The 22,804-nt window shown below is 40.7% G+C and overlaps 1 protein-coding gene across 1 annotated transcript in view; it reads right to left on the minus strand.

The window, feature by feature from the left end:
- Positions 1–22,804, minus strand: part of CNTNAP2 (contactin associated protein 2) — a 1,241,930-nt gene that overhangs the window by 1,015,677 nt on the left and 203,449 nt on the right. Inside the window, exon 4 of the mRNA XM_061587450.1 lies at positions 17,075–17,222. Coding sequence (XP_061443434.1) covers positions 17,075–17,222 — 148 coding nt within the window. The remainder of the gene's footprint in view (positions 1–17,074; positions 17,223–22,804) is intronic.

Below are 22,804 nucleotides of genomic sequence, written 5' to 3' on the forward strand. Positions count from 1 at the left end.
TTAGCTTCTTTATTTACAATAAAGTAAACCTATTGTTGTTCTTTGGCAGGTGCCAAGGCACACAATAGGCATGATTATGTAGTTTTACTCATGCTTGGTCAGCTTTGCAGGATATCTTTTGCCACTCGCTCTCTAGGTTCTCTCTAGTTCCTTCATGTACACAGGTGCAGAATGGGCTCCACAGTGCCCATTCTGGGGCAACTGTGACAAGATTCAGGCCCATCTCAGCTTTACACAGCACAACAAGGATTTCAAAAGGATTGTCGGCTCTATTCTCTAGAACCATCCCTCCCAGGCATTCAGGAATCCGTTGGATCCCATTACCCCATGGGGATGCACCATCCTAATGTGTCCACAACCTTTGCAAGAGGATCAGAGCCATACGTCCAAACTTCAACAGGAAGTGGTGTGACCATGACAATGGGGTGACATCCACACCCCCTTTCAGTGAGTCTTAGTAGCACAGGCTGCAATCCTATACATGTCTACTTAGAGGTAAGAGCTATTGATTTCAACTTATAATTATACAAATTATATAATACTAATATTATACAAATATAAATATTTATACAAGTCAAGTCTATTGTCACCCAGGACCCAGGAGTATCCAAACTTCTTAGGTAATACTGTAACTTTGGATTTTGAATGACTAATGATTAATAATCCTTTATTATAATAACCAGCAAATCCAATCAATAACCACTTAGATCTAAATGTGTTTGCAAAATGTGTGTGTGTGGGAGGGGTGTCATTGGCATGTAACCGCATGATTGCTAGGTAATATTAAAGTTGTCATTGGAAACAGCTGGAATCCTCATCAGTATAGCTGCAATATCTCTTATTTATTTCAAGCTGCATAGTCCCAAGGAGCCCAGTTGCCCCCCAACTGGCAGTTGCGGACAAGGAAGGGGCTGCCTTGTGCAGCTGTGGCAAGCTGAGCAGGCCCTGGCCAGCTGGGGAGGACTAGCCTCAGAGGGAGGCAATGGTAAACCCCCTCTGAATACCGCTTACCATGAAAACCCTATTCATAGGGTAGACATAAGTCGGGATCGACTTGAAGGCAGTCTATTTCCATTTTTCATTTCATTTAAAAACATCAAAGCGGCTTACAAGTTAAAACAAGTACAGTCAAAACCATTAAAATACTGTAAAACAGAGGTCAACTGTTACAAATAGACATCTTAATTGCCATGTAAGCCTGGTGGAACAGAAAGGTTTTCAGCAGGCATTTAAAAGTTAAAACAGAAGGCACCTGCTGAATCTCTGTTGGCAGAGCATTCCAGAGAACTGGGCTAATGACAATGAAGGCTTGATTTTCTGTTGATATTAAATGAGCCCCGTCAACTCAGGGACAACCAAAGCCACTCCTGCAGATGATCTCAATGATCAAACTGGGATATAAGGGTTCAGGCAGTCCCTAAGATACCTTGAACCTAAGTTGTTCAGAGCTTTGTAAATTAATACAAGGACCTGGGGGGGAGGGCTGTGGAATACTCACTCAGTGAATGCAACCCTGAAGGTAAGAGCCAAACCATTGTAATACGGTGCCTCCAGAACCCATTCCCCTGAGTAGGTCCAGGAGGATACTATGGTCAATGGTATCAAATGCTGCTGAGAGACTGAGCAGAAGTAGCAATCTCATACTCCCTATGTCTCTCTCATGATAAAAGTCATCCATCAGAGCAACCAAGGCTGATTCTGTTCCAACACCGAGTCTGAATCCAGATTCTGATGGATCTAGATCACTGTTCTTCAACCTTGGGTCCCCAGATGTTGTCAGACTACAACTCCCATCAACCCCAGTCAGCTTAGCAAATGGCCAAGGATGATGAGAACTGTAGTCCAACAACATATGGGGACCCAAGGTTGAAGAACAGTGATCTAGATAATCAGTCTCATTTAGTAATACCTGCAGTTGTTCTACAACCACCTTCTCCACCACCTTTGCCAAGAAAGGGGTGTTGGCAACTGGTCTATAGTTGTTATACTCTATTGGGTCCAATGTGTGCACCACTGCCTCTTTAAGGGCAGTGGACATGACACCATCATGCAAAGATGCATTCACCACACCAGTGATTCATTCAGTTACCCCAATCTGGCTAGCTTTAATAAGCTAGGATGGACAAGGATCTAATGAGCAGTTGGTCAGGCACATCACTGCAAGCAACTTGTCCACATCATCAGCTGTTCTGCCCGAACACACTGAAGTCAGTCACAAATGAGGAGCTGTGCTTTTCTCTAATAGGTTTATTAAAATATTTTGGTTCAGAGCACTTCATGAATCAGCTTACAGGTTACACAGGATTCAGCATCGTTACTAGGCTAGACTAGACATGACTATGTGGCACTAAGATGTCGCAGCAACTAGACATGCCCCCTCACCTGGCTTAAGTAATGTTGGGCAGACACCCTACTTGCGTGAACTAAGTGTCATTGTTGGGAGTGCGCATGCACCCGCGAGCTGCACCTTAGTGGAGCTGTTGGGGTGCATTGTTCTTGTCAGTGCTGGCACCTCCAGGAGGAAGGCGAGGGCAGCTGCTCCGCCTAAGCTGGTCCTCTTTGTCAGAGGGAGGGGCAATGTGCAGGGGAGATGGCAGAGTGGGTGTGGGTAGAGGAGGCGCTTCAGGTGGGGTGGCAACTGCCTGACTGGGCTGAGCCTCCTTGTGGGTAACCTGAGCTTCAAGGGTGGTACTGTCACTGTTCAGAGCAAGAGGGTTCTCAGAGTCCTGCATGCCCAGTGGCTCAAGAGGGGAAATGTATGTCCATTCAAAGTCCTCCTCTGCCATTTTGCTGCTCCACCCCCATTCTGCCAGGCCCATGACATCAGGTTGCATTAACTGGAATTGTTCCCTCAGTATTGGGTTTGACATTGCACCTTGGCTAGAATAATGTATCTAAATCATGGCGGAATGGATGTAATGGAAGTGTTTAGCTGAACACCATGTGCTGCTTCTGGCCAGTAGTGACCAACCTCCAGACCACATGGAACAACTCAGAAAGATGGCTCCTCAAGGATGCAGTGGAAGCAACAAAACTGGATCTCTTTGCTGCCCCCACTGCCATGTGGTAGGCCAATTATTTATTTATTTATTGTACTTATATACCGCCCCATAGCCGAAGCTCTCTGGGTAGTTTACAATTATGTGCTTGATCTGCTCCGGAGCAAGATCTATGCCACTTATGCTCTAGCCCTTGCCCAGTCTGTTTCATCAACTGCAGATCCTCAGGAAACCAAGGACCAAGGAGGCTTCATGGCACCAGAGAAGCCCTTAGGAGCAATCGTATCGGCAGCCCTACAGGTCTCACCATTCCATAGTGAGGCTAGGGCCTCAACAGGTTCACCCGCTCTGTCCACTGGAAAATCCCCCAGAGTGGTCAGGAATCTATCAGATTCCACCAATCTCTGAGGGAGGACCATCCTAATTAGTCCCCCAGCTAGTTTCATTTTGCTCTCTTTTTTGCTGCTAGAATGTGAGTGAGATTGTATGACCGTATCATGAAGACATTATGCTTGTAAAAGCAGCCACCCATCATAGTGGGACCATTGGTTTAGGCTGCCCACTACATAGTATTGGGAATCCATTTTAAGCAGTTCACTTATGTAAATAGCCACTTACTAGGTTCCCTGCAATAAGTAAGAATTCCCTCCAGGCAACCAGGCAAGAAAGTATTTGTAAAATGGGAGACAACTCATGGTTCTTTTCCAGTTTGACAAAGTTTGAACACTGTTATTAGGTAGCATATCAATGTGCTAAAAATAAACACAAGTAACAATGATAGTCTTTTACAAATAATTAGCACAGGATTATATAGGCAAGAACTTTTGTGGATTTACTCCTGGTCATTCAAACCAGACCGACGCTTTGAGAGGAGGATGGTGTTCATAGTCCGGTATCAGAGGAATTTTGTTTATTCCCACGAAAATAGATAAACTTAAATACATTTTTTTAAAAAAATCCAGGGAAATGAATAATGTTTTTAGGACAATGCTGTAAAAAAAAATCTTAAAGTTACAGGTAACCACTAAGGTTCTAATCTCTAAAAGACTGAACCTGAATTACAAGAATTCTAAATATTTTTGAAAACATCATCATTTTCAAATCTTTATTTTCATAACGAGCACAAAATCTTCCTACAATTGAGAAAATATAATTGAAGATATTTAAGACTGCTGTTCAAAATTCATCAGGTCTTCAAAATCCATCCACTGTACATAAAATTGCTATCTTGCATTAATCTGTTCATAAATGATGACAACCCCCCCCAAATTGCATAAAAATACATAGCTGTACATAGTATCTTTATTCTCATTGAGATCTGATTAGCCCAAACAGCAAATCATATGTTTCAATTTAAAGGATGTGATACGTTTCTTTGAAGAAAGCTCACTGTTCCTTGATTTTTCAGAGGCACTAAATTGTGTGCAATGTTTTCAAATCAAAGGCAGATAGTTCAGGTGCCTCACATCAAAAGCTTCTGTCACCACAAGGAATGAAGCCCATGGTGTCAAAGAAAGGCCTTGACTACTCCCTAATGGCTTTGCATTAATCTCCCTATCATGCAAACAGGATGGGAGTGCCTTCATCTCAGCTGACAATCTCAAATGCAGGATGCTACTTGACGCTGCAGTAATTAGAAAGCTGAAAGAGGAAGAAATGGAATCGAACTGCTCACTTGGGGCACAAAATGAGAGGTCATAGGAGGGACTTTAATGAAGAGAGCTCACAACACAATACAAGGGATAATGAGGTCAGCAGGAGAAACATTGGAATAATAAACCACTAGCAGACATACAGCACCTAAGGTTTCATTTGGTTCTTTTAACTCAGTGGTAAATAAAAGGGTAGTGGACAGTTTACTTAGAAGTGGCTGACTCGCCTGAACAATTATCAACGGTAAGGAATTTAAAATCATGTCTTATCAACAACTCAGAATAAGCCAGTCTCCAGTAGAACCGCATTTCAAATGTCACCATGATCAGTAGATCCTTGACAGTTGGTTGATTTGTCCGCAGTATGAGAACAGAGAAAATGAGCATCTTCTTCTGTGTGCACCTATATAATGAACAGGGTAGACTCCAGGTAATAGGGGCCCTGAGCCAAGGGACCCTAATGAACCTCTCCTTTGTTGGTGGGCCCCTTCGAGTTTACCTGGAAGCAGCAGCAATTTGAGCAACTCTGAGTGGCTGAGACTAGCTGCATTTTAATTTCCTACAATGCCCTGGAGTGATGCTATAGGGCATCCAAAAACAGTTGTCCAGCACTGTTCAGAACACCAAGGTGGAACAACTGTCTCTGCATGATACCAGAGACTTTGTAGAGGCATGCTCCCCGCCACCCCCCAAAAAGTCACAACGCTTTGTCTTCCTGCCATGTGGCAGTTAAAAGCACAGGAGCACCAACTAAAGTGGAAGCTGGCAGTAGCAATCTTGCACAGGCTACTCTTTGATGGAGATTTGATCAGGTACCCTTAGGAACAACTGGCCTCGGTCCCAAGGCTCATGTTTCTCTTGCCTTGCTTCTTCTCTCTACAATTTTTTTCTTGCAAAAAGAGACAATATTTTAGTGCTACAGAATCAGCTTGCCCTCCTCCCCTCCCTCCAACTCTCTCTCACGCACCTCTGCTTTCCCAGAAAGAAGAGGCAAGGGAATTCTTTACAGGGTGGGGCAAAGTAAATGGACTTCTTGTTGTAGCTCAATAGCTAACAAGAGGAAATGTCAAGGCGAGGGCAGTTGCCGGCTACGTCAGCAACGGAGAGAAAGCTTGGCTAGAAGACGAGGAACAGCAGCAGGTTTCAAGTGAGATCAAATGAAACAATGGCTGAACATTTGTTCATTCCTTCTCCTCCCCCCACCCTGATGATGTGTGGAGCTTCTGCTGCTGTCACCACTAAACTTGCCAATCCTCCTACAGCGTTCTGACTGGCCAGGGACTCCACACCACAATTGCAAAGAGAGAGAGCGAGACAGCGTTAAAAACTGCTAAGTCCAGACACACAGGGAGTGAAACAATTGTGTCCAGTCCTCTTAATAATAAAGGTGTGCCTTTTCAAAAGCCCAGTTTAGCTAGGACACGTTTAGTTTTGCAAGAAATTGTGCAGTCATTTCCTCCAATAATCATTAGAAATCCAGTTCTAGGCCACATCTGGGTTCCCAGAGTTCCCTGGGAGCGTAGGGTTACCAACCATACTCTTTTAAGAGTACATGTACTCTTTTTGAGATGGTGCAACAGCACACTCTTACTTTTCACTTAATGTTGTTGATCTCTGGTGCCTCTTCCCTTTCTAAATCCAGCTTCAACATCTGGCATTTCTCGCTCCATATATGGTAAGAGACTTTGTTGTAGAATCTTGAGCATTCCTTTACTTGCATGGGATATTAAGGCAATAGTTCATTAATTACTGCCTTCCCTGGGATCCCCTTTCTTTGGAATTGGGATGTATATTGAACGCTTCCAGTCTGTGGGCCATGGTTTAGTTTTCCATATTTCTTGACAGATTTTTGTCAAAATTTGGACAGATTCAGTCTCAGTAGCTTGTAGCAACTCTGTTGGTATGCCATCTATTCCTGGTGATTTGTTTCTTCCCAGTATTTTAAGAGCAGCTTTCATCTCACTTTCTAGAATTTCTGGTTCTTCATCATACAGTTCCTCCATTAATGAATCTGTCATCCTTGCATCTCTTCAGTGTATTGCTTCCATCTTCCTTTTAATTCATCTTGGTCGGTCAGTGTGTTCCCCTGTTGATTGTTCAACATCCCTACTCTTGGTTTAACTTTCCCTTTAATTTCTCTAATCTTTTGGAATAGGGCTTTTGTTCTTCCCCTTTTGTTGTCCTCTTCAATTTCTATACAATAACTATTTTATTTATTTATTATTTAATTTATATCTCGCCCTTCCTCCCAGCAGGAGCCCAGGGCGGCAAACAAAAGCAGTAAAAACACTTTAAAACATAATAAAAACAGACCTTAAAATACATTAAAACAAAACAACTTTAAAAACATTCTTTAATAAAGCTTTAAAAACATCTTAAATAAAAAGGGTTAAAAAAACATACTGTTTAGAAAAAAATGGTTTAAAAAACATATTAAAAGCATTTCCAACACTAATGCAGACTGGGATAGGCCTTAACTTAAAAGGCTTCTTAAAAGAGGAAAGTCTTCAAAAGGTGCCAAAAAGATAACAGGGATGACGCCTCTCTAATATTTAAGGGGAAGGAATTCCACAGGGTAGGTGCCACCAAACTAAAAGTCCGTTTCCTATGTTGTGCGGAACAGACCTCTTGATAAGATGGTATCTGTAGGAGGCCCTCACCTGCAAAGTGCAGTGATTGACTGGGTATATAAGGGGTAAGAAGGTCTTTCAGGTATACTGGCCCCAAGATATACAGGGCTTTGTACACCACAACTAGAACCTTGAACTTGGCCCGGTAGCAAATGGGCAGCCAGTCCAATTCTTTCAGCAGAGGAGTGACATATTGGCGATACGCTGCACCAATGAGCAGTCTCGCCACTGCATTTTGCACCAGCTGCAAGTTCCAGACCAACCTCAAGGGCAGCCCCACATAGAGCGCATTACAGTAATCAAGCCTAGAGGTTACCAGTGCATGGACAACAGTGGTCAGGCTATCCCAGTCCAGAAACAGCAGCAGCTGTCTTATCAGCCGAAGCTGGTAAAAGGCACTCCTAGCCACAGAGGTCACCTGGGCCTAGCAACAAAGATGGATCCAGGAGCACCCCCAGACTATGGACCTGCTCTTTCTGAGAGAGAACAACCCCATCCAAAGCAGGCCACCAACCAATCATCCGAACTTGGGAACCACCAACCTACAGTGCCTCTGTCTTGCTAGGATTCAGACTCAGTTTATTGGCCCTCATCCAGCCCACCACTGAGTCCAGGCAGCGGTCCAGGTCTTGCGCGGCCTCTCCTAATTCAGATGTTATGAAGAAATAGAGCTGGGTATCATCAGCATACTACTGACACCTCACCGCAAATCTCCTGATGACTGCTCCCAAGGGCTTCATATAGATGTCAAACAGCATGGGGGACAAGATGGTACCTTGAGGCACCCCACAGCACAACTGTCAGGGTGCCGAAAGACAGTCACCCAATGCTATTCTCTGAGAGTGACCTTGGAGATAGGATTGGAACCACTGTAACATAGTTCCTCCAATACCCATCTCACCAAGTTGGCTCAGAAGGATACCATGGTCAATGGTATCAAAAGCCGCTGAGAGATCAAGTAAGAATAACAGGGTCACACTCCGCCTGTCCTTCTCCTTATAAAGGTCATCCATCAGGGCGACCAAGGCTGATTCAGTCCCATAACCAGGCCTGAACCCAGACTGGGATGGGTGAAGATAATCTGTTTCATCCAAGAGTACTTGCAATTGCTGCGCCACAACCCTCTCAATCACCTTCCCTAAGAAGGGGGTATTTGCAACCGGTCGGTAGTTGTCACAGACCAATGGGTCCAGGGTGGGCTTTTTCAGGAGTGGTCAGATCACCACCTCTTTCAAGGAGGCTAGAACCACTCTCTCCCAAAATGATGTGCTGACCACACTCTGGATCCACTCGGTCAAACCCCATCGGCAAGCTTTAATAAGCCAGGAAGGGCAAGGGTCGAGATGGACACGTTGCTGGCCACGTCATCGCAAGTACCTTGTCTACATCCTCTATTGTAATAGTTCTCTTTGTCCCTATGGACTAGTCGCTGTATTGTTTCTATCTCCTTTTCCTTTTGCTTTCCCTCTCTCTTTAACCATTTTAAGGGTTTCTTCAGTCATCCATTGAGGTCTTTCTCTCTTTTTAATGAGAGGTATTGTCTTTTTGCATTCTTCTCTGATAATGTCTCTGACTTCACTCCATAATTCTTCTGGTTCTCTGTCAACTAAGTTTAAAGACTCAAATCTGTTCCTTATTTGATCTTTATATTCTTCTGGGATGTTATTTAAATGGTATTTTGGCATTATGATTGCTTTGTTCTTCTTTAGCTTTAATCTGACTTTCGATACGACCACTTCATGATCTGTACCACAGTCTGCTCCTGGTCTTGTTTTCGCAGAAAGTATGGAACTTCTCCATCTTCTGCTACCAATTATATAATCAATTTGATTCCTGTATTGACCATTTGGAGATGTCCACGTGTACAGTTCCCTTTTTGGTTGCTCAAAAAATGTGTTTGCAAGAAACAAATTACTGGCTTCACAGAATTCAGTAAGCCTTTCTCCTGCTTCATTTCTGTCTCCTAAGCCCCATTTCCCCAAAATTTCTAGTTCTTCTCTGTTCCTTACTTTTGCATTCAAGTCTCCCATGATTATCATCACATCTTGTTTGGGTGTGTGATGAACTTCTTCCTGCACTTCTGCGTAAAATCTCTCCAATTCTTCTTTTTCTGTGTTTGCCATTGGAGCATAGACTTGGATGATGGCAGAGCTTGGAAGTAACTAGTTACAAGTAACGAATTACTTGTAATTTATTACTTTTTTGAGTAACGAGTGGGTAACTTCATTACATTTTGCTGGTAATAGAATGAGTAGTAACTTCATTACTTTTGAGGAGTAATTGTAATGTTTCCAGCATTACTTTTGTGCATTACTGGGGGGGAGAGCAGGGGAAGTCTTCTGCTCCTCTGATTTGTGAATAAAAACCATGTGCTTCAAATTGGGCTTCTGTGCAGCATTGTTCTTCCTTCATGCTCTATGGGTGCATAAGAGGCAACGAGGGAGGAGGTAGAGAGCAAGACGGCATGGAGAAAACAATTGTTTAAAAATTGACAGGAGTAGAAGGAGAAAAGAGCTGGAGGCAATATATATATACAAAAATATGTGTGTTGGGGTATCATCATTGCTGGGGCTGGGTTGAGGGGATGTGAGATTCTGTTATGCCATTCTGGTAATCTTATGGGTAAAAAAAAATATTCGACTACCCTCTGTGTGTGTGTGCTTATTTTTAATGTTGTTTTAGGCTACGTAGATGTGCAGCAGCCAAGGCCAGCACCTTGTAGGCAATTTTTTTTAAAAAAAAGTAACTAAAATTTAATTGTAGCAATTACTTTTGAGTAAAAGTAAAGTAATCAGTTACTATCAGAGCAATTGTAATTGTAATGGTGATTACTACTTTTGGGGGGCCATGTAACTGTAACTGTAATTTAATACTTTTAAAAAGTAATCTTCTAATCTCTGGATGATGGTTATTGTTAATAGGTTTCCTGTTTAATCTCATTTATATCACTCGCTCAGACCTTGCGTTATAGCTCCTAATTGCTTTTGTTACATCACTTCTCACTATTAAAGCAACCCCGTTTCTTCTTAATTTCTCATTTCCTGCATAAAATATTTTGTAGTTGCCTGATTGAAAGGGTCCCATTTTAATTCACTTATGCCAAGTATTGTAATGTTGAGATGTTCCATTTCTTTCTTGACAATTTCTAACTTTCCCTGGTTCATGCTTCTCACATTCCATGTTCCTATTGTGTGCATTGTTCAACTCTGGACTCTCCTTTCGCATCTGTGCACATCAGCCTCTGGGCTTCCTTTCGGCTTTGACCCAGCTGCGTCATTAGTCACAGCGCTACTTGTACTTGTCCTTTGTTCTTCCCCAGTAGCTCGGTGAGTGCCTTCTGACTTGGGGGTCTCATCTTCCAGCACTACCTTGTGTTGCATTTTGGATACTCTATATTCATAGGGTTTTCGTGGTAAGAGGTATTCAAAGGTGGTTTACCATTGTCTTCCTCTGATTGGATGCATCTTAGTCTGGTGTCTCAGCTTTGACCATTCCGCCATGGGTGCCCCTGCTAGGAGTCTAGCCTCTTGGTCTAGTCTCCTGACAGCATTGCTCTCAGCTTCTTCAACACTCTCAAACCCCGTCACCATGTTAGGGTGTACACATTAAGGCTGATTATCATTAGTAAAATATTTTCTGTGTATCAGCTTTTGAAGCACTGTGGCCCAATTGGGGACTCCAGTTAAAAGAGAGGCACAATTGGAACTCTTTTTGCCTCAGTATTCTTTCCATTCTCACCTCACTTAGATTTGCTGTTCTTCTCTACATTGAAGTGCATATATACCTGCCAACTTAGGATAACCCTTCACACATCTGAAACTGAGTCAAGTCTATGAAATACCTTTGCTATAGTAAGTGTCTTAGGGTGCAATCCAATACACACTTACCTGGGAGTAAGTCCCGTTGAACCCAATGGAGCTTATTTCTGAGTAAACATGTATTGGATTGTAGCCTTAGTCTTTCAGGTGCCGCAAAACTGTCTGTTGTTAATGTTGCAACAGACTAACACAGGTACCTCTCTGGAAATCTCATAATGTGCCACCTTAGCTTGGAGAACGTAGAAACTCTTCATTTGGCAAGGTGGGGCTCAAGGTCCAGTTACTAGAAAATAGCTCCAAAATCTAGAAACAAGTTTTCCCACTTTGGCAATTTTGCACCCTATGCAAAACATTAGGAAGTGCTCCCTCCCTCGGCACCCTGGACCCTGCACCCTAATGGTGGATCTGTGGATTGGTTTCAGGTCTTAAAATAGTACCTTAAGGGGTATTATCTGGACATGGTTGCCAACCCAGAAATGATGCCTGGCATGTGACAAATAGTTCTCTTTAAGGACTCAGTAAGAACTTAACAACTGTACAGGACAGCCACTTTGAAGAGGGATTGGTAGGAGATGGTAGTAACATTTGAGAAAGAATATATTGCCTAATCACCCAGAATTCTCTCCTCAGTGCAGCCTTCCAGAAATGTCTTGCCTATGAACTCCCATTATGGGCCTTTGGCCCATAAGCTGACATAAATATTGTAAATATGTTACAACTAGTTTTAATTGGTTGGCTCTATTTGTGTTTCCCTTTCTTGTTTTTAAGGGATTTTTTGTTACTGACCAATGACTTGCAGTTCTTGTTCTTTTATTTGATCCCCTTGGAAAGCAGGGGAATAAAGAGTTAACCTGAAACCTAAACAAAGGCTCAGGTTGCACCAGGTACTCAGCTGCAACGTATCATCAATATACATCCAGGGCTTATAAAAGAAAGAACAACAAAGCAGTAAAGTGTGGGGGGTTGAATGTGTTAGACGTGGAGGTGTTGCCGGTATTCAGATATATGTGAGTGTACCTACAAAATGTTTAAAAGGACTTATTTGTGCACTGCAAAGTAAAGTCTTTCCTAACGAAGCTCTGCTGTGTGTCAAGTCGTTTTATATTCATTCCTACCTGGTTCAGGCCGGCTCAACGCATCTATATATCTGCTAGCAAAGGGTTATGGGCCCAGACCGCAAGCCTAGCCCAACAGAACCAGTAAGACAACATAAATTCAACAGGGAGCAGAAGAAAGAAAGATAAAGCACCGGCGAGTTAGAGCTCCACGTACGACGGGGGCAAGGAATTGCGATGTCATATGCATTGGGGATGCCCCTAGAGCATCTCAACAACAATAATTATATGAGTTGGAAAATAAAAATGCAAATGCTTCTGATCCGTGACGATTTATGGCATGTCGTTGAAACAGATGCTCCCACTAACCCCACAGAGGAATGGCAACGCCAAGACCAGATGGCGAAAGCCACTGTGATTCTGGGAGTGCAAGACTCTCAATTAATCAATGTAAGAGATAAAGAGACAGCCAAGGATGTCTGGGAAGCACTCCGAAACGTGCATGTGAAAACAACAGCTGGCAGTAAAGTATTACTTGCAAGGAGACTGTTCCAAACAAGATTGCAAGAAAACGTAAGCATGAACGACCATCTTACTACTATACAAAGTTTGTTTGCACAACTGCATGACAGAGACGTAACTTACTCAGATCAGCAACAAGTGTACGTACTGCTATCTTCGCTAGACACCTCATATGACCAGCAATTTGTGCGTTAGAGGCAATGCCAGATGAACAACTGACTGTAGAATACGTTTCCGAAAAACTTCTCCAAGAATGGGAGACACGAAAAGAAAGGAGCGCGAAGCAAGCCGCCGTCAGTACAGCAAGGAGAAGAGACGACACAAAAGACTACACGGAAAAGAAATGCTACAGATGTGGTTCTAATAAACATCTACGAAAAGACTGTAAAATACAAAGAAGAACCGAACAAGATAAGGAGTTTATGTCAGTAAGGGTCGTAACAAGCAATAAAGAAGAGGAAGAAAAGAAATCAGGAACAGCATGGGTGGTCGATTCCGGAGCAACCCATTTTTTACTCAACAATAAGAACCAGTTCAATATGCTCTCGACCGTATGTGAGCATGTAATATTGGCAGATGAGACGAAAAGAGAGGTACTGGGGAGGGGAACTGTATATGTAGAATGTCTAAACACTCTTTTGACCAATGTATTGTATGTCCCAAAGATGGAAACAAACATAATGTCTGTTTCAAAACTGAACAACATGCAATATGATGTTATGTTCTCAAAAGGGGTGTGCACAATAAGTAAAAAGGGGAGGTGCAAGTAAAGGGACGTTTAAAGAATGCACTATATGTTATAGAACAAATCCCCAAAGTCAAGGTAAATGTTGTGCTGAACAAACCCACCCATGATGGGTGTATACATGACTACCATAGGAAACTGGGGCATATAAGTTTCTCAACCCTCCAGTTAATGCCCAAACACAGCGCTGATATTGTATATAAAAATTGTAAACAATATATGGAATGCACAGTGTGTAAAGAGACGAAAGCAGAAGCGGCACCCATAAAGAAAAACAGCGATTGTAAAGCTAGCAGGGCGTTTGAGCTGATTAGCATGGATTTGGCGGGTCCCTTCCGTAAATCCAAAGGAGGCGCCGGATTTTATTTAGTCCTGGTAGATCATTTTACAAAATATGGCTTTGTATACCTGCTCAAGGCAAAAGCTGAAGCAGAACAAAACATACGTCATTTTGTCAAGTGGGTAGAGGCGAAACATACAGTTAAGGTGGCACAGTTGCATTCAGACAGAGGAGGCGAATTCCTCTCCAACTAATTTCAGCGGTTCCTTAAAGAAAGAGGCATAAAGCATTCTCTCACAGCCTCTTGGTCGCCGCATCAGAACGGAACAGCAGAACGATGTAACAAAAGCCTACAAAATATGATGCGTGCTATGCTGCATGGCAGTAACTTGTCATCATGCTTTTGGGGTGAAGTAGCTATGTATGCCAATTATTTTATTTTTATTTTATTTATTTATTTTTAAACTTATATACCGCCCGACTAGCAATAGCTCTCTTATAGCCTAATCCACTTAGAGATCTACTTGATTATAAACTGTTAGCTACAAATGATCCTTTTGAAGATAGAAAGGGTAGGAAGATTCCCACCCTCCACCCCAATATATGTCTGCACTTATTTTCTCTCTGCATAAAAGTTCTTTTAAAGATGTATTAGAATGAATGGATAATTCTTCAGCCCCTTACCCTTATTGTGGTGAGTTTTTTTAAGGAGGAATAGCCACATGGTGATGAGATCACTTTGCAGGGAACACCAGCTGCACTATTAGTAGGCAGTTTAAATGTCTGTCTTGGATGTTTTTAGGCTCTTTTCCAGACTTCTTGCATACTGTGGAACAGAGTCTATAGCAAATGAGAGATGTCTGCCAAATGGGTTTTCCATGAAACAGATTTCCCTTGTCTTCCCTTTCCTCTTTTGCTCATTTGAGGGGGGGGATATTTTTATATGAAAATTCAAACCCTTCCAAGTTAAATTGAAAAAATCTTGGCTATGACAAAAACTAGGAGAAACAACTATGTTACTACATGTATCACAGACGTCTTGCCCATTATTGGGGACAGCAATTCAAGGCAAGCCCAGTACTATTGCCCAAGAGCTCCAAAGGTGATCTATAGCCCAGATATCAGCCAGATAAATAAATGAAAATAATATTACAAATGGGACTAAAAAAGTCCCATTGAATGGGACTAATGCCAATGAGCGCATGATATGACAAGCTGTGATATATATAAAACCTCTGTGTTGCTGGGTAAGGAGGGTATGCTAAACTATGGCTTAGTATTATGTATGGATCAACTAAATCACTCTGTAAGGTAGCTCAGTACCATTTCCCCCCACAATGTAAATGGAAGGTTGAGGCTGGGAGACAAAGCATCACTGTCATATCATGAAACAAGTCAAAACTTGATCCAGGGACTTCCTGGCTCACAGCTCAGCATTATGCTACATTAAGTGTTTTATTAGACATGCTATAGTTTGTATATATTATATATGCAATGTAACTAGGGTTGCCAAACTCTAGTTCCACAAATCCGGGCAGGCTAATTTTCATATTATGCAATTATGTAAATTAAGTATATTAATGGTTGCATTGTCCAGTTGTTTTGTTTTTGTGCCTCGTAATTACCACCAAAAACTGGGGGAGGATATTAGGAATCTTAAAAAAAAAACACCTTACATTTTTCAGCCTTAAATGCCTAGACTTTAGTTTCCAATACTATGAAATATTTATTTATTAAGAGGATTTATATACTGCCCTTCCACTGTTAAAAACAAGTCAAAATTCAGACAATAATTTTAGAAATACTATAAGAAAAGTTCTAGATCTAAATCCATTGTGCAACTGGTCCAACTTTATAAATAATATTTCCCTGCTGATTTTGTTCCTTATACTTCTTTAACATCTGTTGTAGCTTACTAATTGTGTATTGCAATACCATGATGTTGGTCTGTACAGAAGACTGTAAAATATATGATATATCTCTTATTGACTTGTTAAACTTTACACTGAACATCTATGTTAAATGAGGCAGGCAGAATAGCCTTAACTGGGAACAATAACAATATATTCCAGGGCTATGGGAAATTCTGATCATATCCTCAGTATGAGGTAGTAAAAGAAAATGAACAAAATCTATTTGAATTACTCCACGTCTCTCTTTTTTTTTTTAAGAAAAAAAAATATACATAGAAAATCTAACAAACACAAAAAATAATTAGGGCTGCAATCCAATACACACTTACCTGGGGGTAAATCTCATTGAACTCAATGGAGCTTACTTGAGTAGACATGTATTGGATTGCACTGTAAATGATACAAGTTTACTAGTCTCAAAAAGCACATCTAAAGTACATTTAAAAGTACATCTAAAGAGACAGTCTGATCATATATTCTACTACAGTAATCAACACATTTATTCTGTTTCTCTAAAAAGATATATTTTGTCCCTCTACATTTAATATTTACTCCTCATCTTTTTAGCTCCATTTAAAAAACCTATAGGATAACACAGGGGCAGAATGGCTATAATATGTGATCAATGCAGTTTGTAGCAGTATACTACACAGGAGAATGTTATTATAAACTATGAATCAAAGTCTATGTAGAACATTGGCGTGATATTAGAGTTACCCAAGATAAAAGGTTTTAAATCTTTTACAGAAATTGTGAAAGGATTTTGATTTTGTAGACTAGACAAGAGATTAGCAGGGCCTCCTCTATGACTAAAGCATGATTTTTCATTGATCACTTTGAACATTGCCTGGGACTCAGAAGCTGCCAGTCTCCCCCCCCCCAAGAGCCCATGGCATGACTTGGCTCAACGGTGAGAAACACCATCCCCCAGACTCACCATAGAAACCTGACCAAGCAAAGAGCAGCTGTGGTAACAACAAAAAATTACTCGCGGGCAGCACGTGCGCCCACCAATGCTCTAAAAAGAAAAGCAAGGAAGTGAGGTAAGCTTATGGGCTTTATGGTTGGAGACTGGCATCGCTCTAAAGCCCTGGTCATCTCTATGGTGAAAACTCTAAACAATTTGCATTGGAAGTCTGTCCAAATTGGGCAGAAAACTGCCTCCACATTTTGCCTTCCATCTCTGGATCCACAAGGGCTAGAGACTAGCTTTTTAAAAAAATAAAAGCTGAGAATCCAGGCCACCGAATGGACTAAGTGGGCACCAGGTGGCATGGATAGAATCTGGGTAAAACCCAGCTAACTGGGCAATATGGCAACCCTAACTGTAACTACAACTGGCATTTCTTTACACACTCAACCTAAAATCTTTGTATCCAGATAATACTGGGCTAAAATGCCATTACATGAGAACATTTCAAGAAAGCAGAAATAACAGAGCATAGAAGAAAAGAACTTACAGTAAGGGCAACCATAGACTTCGATCCTCAGCCCGATTTGACCCTCTCCACTCCAGTCCAGAGGAAGTATCCGTACATAGCGTGCTATAACTGGATGCTGTAATTCATGCCGCACCACGCTGTCTGAATTTATATTTCCAGGAAATGCCTAGAAAGAAGCCAAAAGTAAATCCTTTTAGTTCTAGGGCTATTTGGAATTTATAGACCACTTCCTCATGACTGAGTGTTCACATGGAAAGCTTCATCCACACTGAAAGTGATCTGCATGGTGGAGAGACTCATGCTGCTCCCCCCCTCACACACACTATTTCAGTGTTCTCTCCAGCTGAGTGAATGATCCTGGGGATTGTTTTACATTCTGTACACCCCTTGGTGATAGGAATTTCTAGGGCAGCTTTTCAGGGCCGTTTTCCTAGCATGGAGACACTATCTGGAGCCATTTCTTTATAAATATACTAGCTGAACAAATGGGAAGCAAGCAGGCAGGTGCTGTAAACTTTAACACAGCATTCATCTGCCAAACCAACAGCAGCATGTATGGACCACTCCACTTTAACCAAGACTGCTTCCTTTACACCATTAGTAGCCATTACGGTATTATTTATTGTTCGCTATCGCCTAGTTGGTTGTGTGAGAACTGAGAAAAAGAAAATTGTTTGATACAACAGAAAAATATGGGCCATAACCAGAAGTGTATTTAAAAAATTAAAAGCAGCTCATAGGAGCCCACAGGATGGTAGGGATGGGAAGTTCTGTGAATTTTAGTTCTCCCAGTTTCTCATATTTCCAGTCTTAAGTTCAGTTTTCCACATTTCTGCAGCAATCTGCAAATTGTTCATTTTAAAACTCATAAAAATTCTCTAACATTTTAGTGCAAATTTCTCCTAACAAACACATTTTTGTCTGCAATTTTGACTAAAGCTGAAGTTGCGGGGCCTGGGAAGGGGGTGAAGGTCTCTCTATTCACCTGAAAGAGTGGGGCTTAAGGGAAGGGGTAACTGAAACACTACCTCTTACCCTTGACTGGGTTGGCTCACCTAGTTTGCTATATGCTATTAATGTCCCACATCTTGGTTCCTCACTGCAGATCTTTTGTATTAAAATCAATAAATGTGGCTCAAGTCACCCAACCTGTGTCTTGCCTCTTTATTTCCCTATGTGGTCACAAAGCCATCTATTGCCATTTAATCAACAATCAACATTGTGTTCTTCGTTTATTTAATTACACATGATCATTTGGACCTGGAGAAAACAGTAATTTCCAGCCTAAGATGTTACTGCAGGTTGCTAAACCCCAAATAACTGCAAGTAGTCTTCTCGTGTGTGCAGTGTAACATCAGAAGAGAGTACTCACTCAAGACTCCTCTCCAATGAGTAGAAAAATCCGCAATTTGAAGTTGTTGTGAACATGGAATGGAAGGAGCAATCTAACACAATTTTTTTGAGTGTTACCCTGGTTAACCTACACACCAGATCAGAAATCCATATCGTCATACCAAAATGTCAGCAAGTCTGTTTTGACTTACACATTAGCCCATTTGTTCTTGACTCTCACAAAAGACCTCAAAACTCTATTTCAAAGGCAGCACATTATTTGGCTCACAGGACTGTCCACTAATTTCATATATTATTTGTTCACATTTGCACCTCTACAGCAGTGACTATAGATGGTATCATGTACCCATTCACTCTACCATATGCCAACCGACAACATCCTATTCCATATGAAGGTGTAGTCTCCAATAGTCCCATATGCTTTGACAGACTCAAATGTGACTGCCCGGACTGTGTACTTGGTATCCAGTTATTATGACCCAGCTGCAGTCATTCATTACACCATAAAGCAGACCCCCCAACAAGTTTAGAAGGACTGTTCCTCTTTGCCTGTCATGGGAGAAGGAAGAGGTTTTGAATACTTTTATTGCTATGTACCTTTAAAAATCCTTGCTCTGATCTATCATAGTGTCCTTCAGGACTGCAAAATATCATAACCATTACAACTGAAAATGAAATATTTAATCTACTGTTTGTATCTCCTTGTTGCTCAGCAGCTAATATTAGTGGCAGGCCTTGGCATCTAACAATTGTCAGCAGCATTTGCTTGAAAACAGACTCTGAATACTTAGGACAGAACCTGCACATCTGCATGATGCCATTTCAAACTTAATTGTCATACCTCATAACCAATCCTTAACTTAGCCTATTTCTGGTCTGTGTCACTTTCATATTTGTTCACTCATGAGCCTGTTGCATCCTGGTTTTGCATAATCTGCATTTTTTGAAAAAATCCACAAGAAAATTCACATTTAAATATTTGTATTAAATACTTTCAAAGTATCCATTTTTAAATGTATTTTGATGTGGTTTTGAACTGGGAATATTTAGGAAGTGCAGAAGCTGATGGACAACTGAACTCTGACCCACACGTTAGTCTAGGTGGTGTGGATCAGGTAATTCAAATCATAATTCACCAATACAGAATTGCTTCACAAAATTACAATTTCTAAGGGTACATTGAAGAAAATCATAACTAGCACACTGCTTGAGATTTGTGGTAATGATGTGCTCAAAGTATAAACAGTTTAGATCAAAGTGCAAACTCTACACATCCATGAAATGATCATAACTCAGTCCTCTCTGCTTCATCAGATTTTTTTGAAGACTCAAAGAATCACTTCTCCCTTGAGAAGGAAAAAAGATGGCCGCAGTGAGCAGTCTGCAGTAAGTCTACTCTCCTGAATATTTTGATTTTATCTTTAATTTTAGCTTTTTTATCACAAATTTTATCATAAATTTTAAACCTTTTTGGCCATCTATGCATATGAACTGAAGAAGAACATTATTCTGAAGCCAAGGACTCATATTAACCTTTTCCTATTTAATGCAACAAGCTTCCAAACAAGATCGGTGTTTCCTGCAGATAGAGATTTCCATTGATTTCCATTGACTCTTTAAACTTTAAAGTTAAACTTTCCTCTTATATGGTGTCTCTAATTTCAAGCCTTAGAATATACTAACGAAAAAGAAAAATCTTAAAAGAAAATAGTTAGAAAAGAAAAAGAGAAAGGATATGTATACTTACATTTAGTTATCTATCCTTGTGGAATTTTTACTGATAGCAGAACAGCAGCTGTTATTTACACAACTGATAACATTGGTTTAAGGGCTATTGAATTATGGTTCTTACTAGAAAAAGCTACAAAAAGCTGGGCCTTACGCCAATTGATAATCTAAATCTAAGCTCAACGCCAACGAAACGGACAAAGCAGTCGAAAATAACAAACTTTTGCTGCTTAAAGAAAGATGCTAATTCTGCAAACACTTCAAGGGCAGATCTTCCAGCTGTTCCACCTGGCCATAATTGGTCAATTTCCCTTACTCCCTGTGCTTTACTATCAGGAAAAGATGAAGCTTGTAATTTAGCTCAAGAAATTGCTCAAACATCCCTAGCTGATTTTATATTCGACAAAAACATGCTAGATGACTCTACTCAGAACAGCTCGCTCTCGATGCCGGCCCTTGAATCTTCTTACTGTGAAAACTCAATAAATTTGAACTGCTCTGCTGAATTTATTCTTCACCAGGAGACAGAAATCTCTCAGATACCAAAATGCAAGTCGATTATGCTGAGCGAAAGCTGGTCACATACAACTACTCTGATGTTAACCCAAATTGTGCAATTCGTGGCGGAATCAAACTCTTTACTTACAACTTTAACGAATCTCCTACTAAAAAATGTTGCGAAAACAAATAAAGACGATGCAACAGTAACCACAGCCACGAAAATAACACAGACTATGGTCAAACAAGACTGTCAATTATTGACTTTAAATAAGAAATCATGTACATCTAAAAAGCCATCCAGAAGCAAACAAATCAGGAAATCAAAAAATATGAAGACCTCTAAAACTCACTGCAAAAACAACATGAATTATAATAAGCTTTTTAAACTTTTGGATCCGCCAAAGTCTATGACTAAAAAGCAAAAGAGGAAGCGAAAGTATAAGAAGAAATCTAAAAAAGGGACTTCTGTTCAACTTCCGGCACCTCAATTAAACCAAACAGAACTTCCATTGAGGATTAATTCAAATGCTATGATCCCTGAGGGTTCTCCTATTCCAAGAAATGCAATAAATCAGCATCAAATCTTTCAACCATCGAAAATGTCGAATTTCTTTCCAGCTATCAATCAAAATAGATGGAATCTAGTTCGAAGCGGGAACATGATAGCCATAACAAACTATCCAAAACCTTGGGGTCTGCTGAATCTACAAGCGCGGAAACATCACTTATGTGCCACCTTGGATAATATAATCCCTGGGCTTTTAAATGTCCACCAGATCATCTCAGTGGAATATCTCTTCAATAATTACATTTCCGCTAGAGCCCTGATAACATTATGTGATGATAATACAACGAATAATATCTATAAAAGAAGACAGATTCTTCTAAATCACAATCTTTTATTATCTAGGGTATTTAAAAATTGTGCTCCACCTCAATGTTTGATTTCGCGTGATCTACCAAAATATAGTCCTGTTTTGACTAACAGTTCTGATACTGCAGAACATCAAAATCCTCAACTCTACAGTACCTCGGACTCGAATCATGGTCTTAATGCTATAAGCCCTCTAGAAAATGGGAAATTCCTCCAGGAAGAGATTCTTCTACGTGACTCATTTTCCTCTTTATCGATAGATGCTAAAAGTGAAATAATCACGAAACTTGAAATTCTCTTACAGACTTTAAAAACGCAAATGGCAAATGTAACCCCCGGTGTGAGAATTTATGAAAACATTAAACTGAATGCTACTGAAACAAATAAAGATCAGCCCTCCATCTGGAGGACTATTAATACTCAATCTATACAAAATGTTTCCTTAGAGATACCCAAGACAACGACTTTATCTAATCCCAACTCTTATCTCCTACAAGGTTATTGACCAAGGTCGTCAAGTGTAAAGTGGTTCTTCTCCTTGGTTTCTTGGAATATTGCTGGATGGTCTAGCAAAATACAAATGCCAACTGTTAAGGATTTCCTATCCAGCTATGATATTTTATTAATACAGGAAACTTGGGCTAGGGATGAAATATACCTAGATGGATTCTCAGCCTTCTCCCTTGAAGCTCTGCGAAGCAATAGGGGGGGAAGAGATAAGGGAGGTTTATGTATTCTGGTTACTACCAGATTTGATGCTGTGATCTGCTCCTTAACCCCCTTGCGGGATCTAGCTGTGGCAATATTGTTAAAATCTACATCCTTTGTTTACTTAATAGTAAATGTATATATTCCCCCTAGCAAAAGAAAAAATTCTACCAAAAAACAATTTACCAAACTAGAATCTTATCTGTTAAGCTTGATTGACTCTTTCCCCGAAGCTATTTTAATCCTAGCAGGGGATTTTAATGCCAGAATGGGTGCATCAGATAATGACTTATATTCTAAATATCATCTTGAACCCCCGGCGATAGATGATCCTATAATAATCCCTGTAAGACAATCTAGGGATAGAGGAATAAATTATGCAGGTTTGTGCCTAATGCTTTTGTCTGTGAAATTAAATTTATCCCTGTTAAACGGCTGTATAAGGGGAGATTTTGATGGAGAGCTAACATGTCTAGGGCCCAGGGGAGCATCTGTCATAGACATGATCTTTGTCCTGCTGGAACTTTTTGCTCAAATTAAATGTTGCAGAGTCTTGTCACGACCTGAAAGTGATCATTTTCCGA

This window comes from Rhineura floridana, chromosome 10 (genome assembly GCF_030035675.1).
Source record: "Rhineura floridana isolate rRhiFlo1 chromosome 10, rRhiFlo1.hap2, whole genome shotgun sequence".
Taxonomy (NCBI): Eukaryota; Metazoa; Chordata; class Lepidosauria; order Squamata; family Rhineuridae; genus Rhineura; species Rhineura floridana.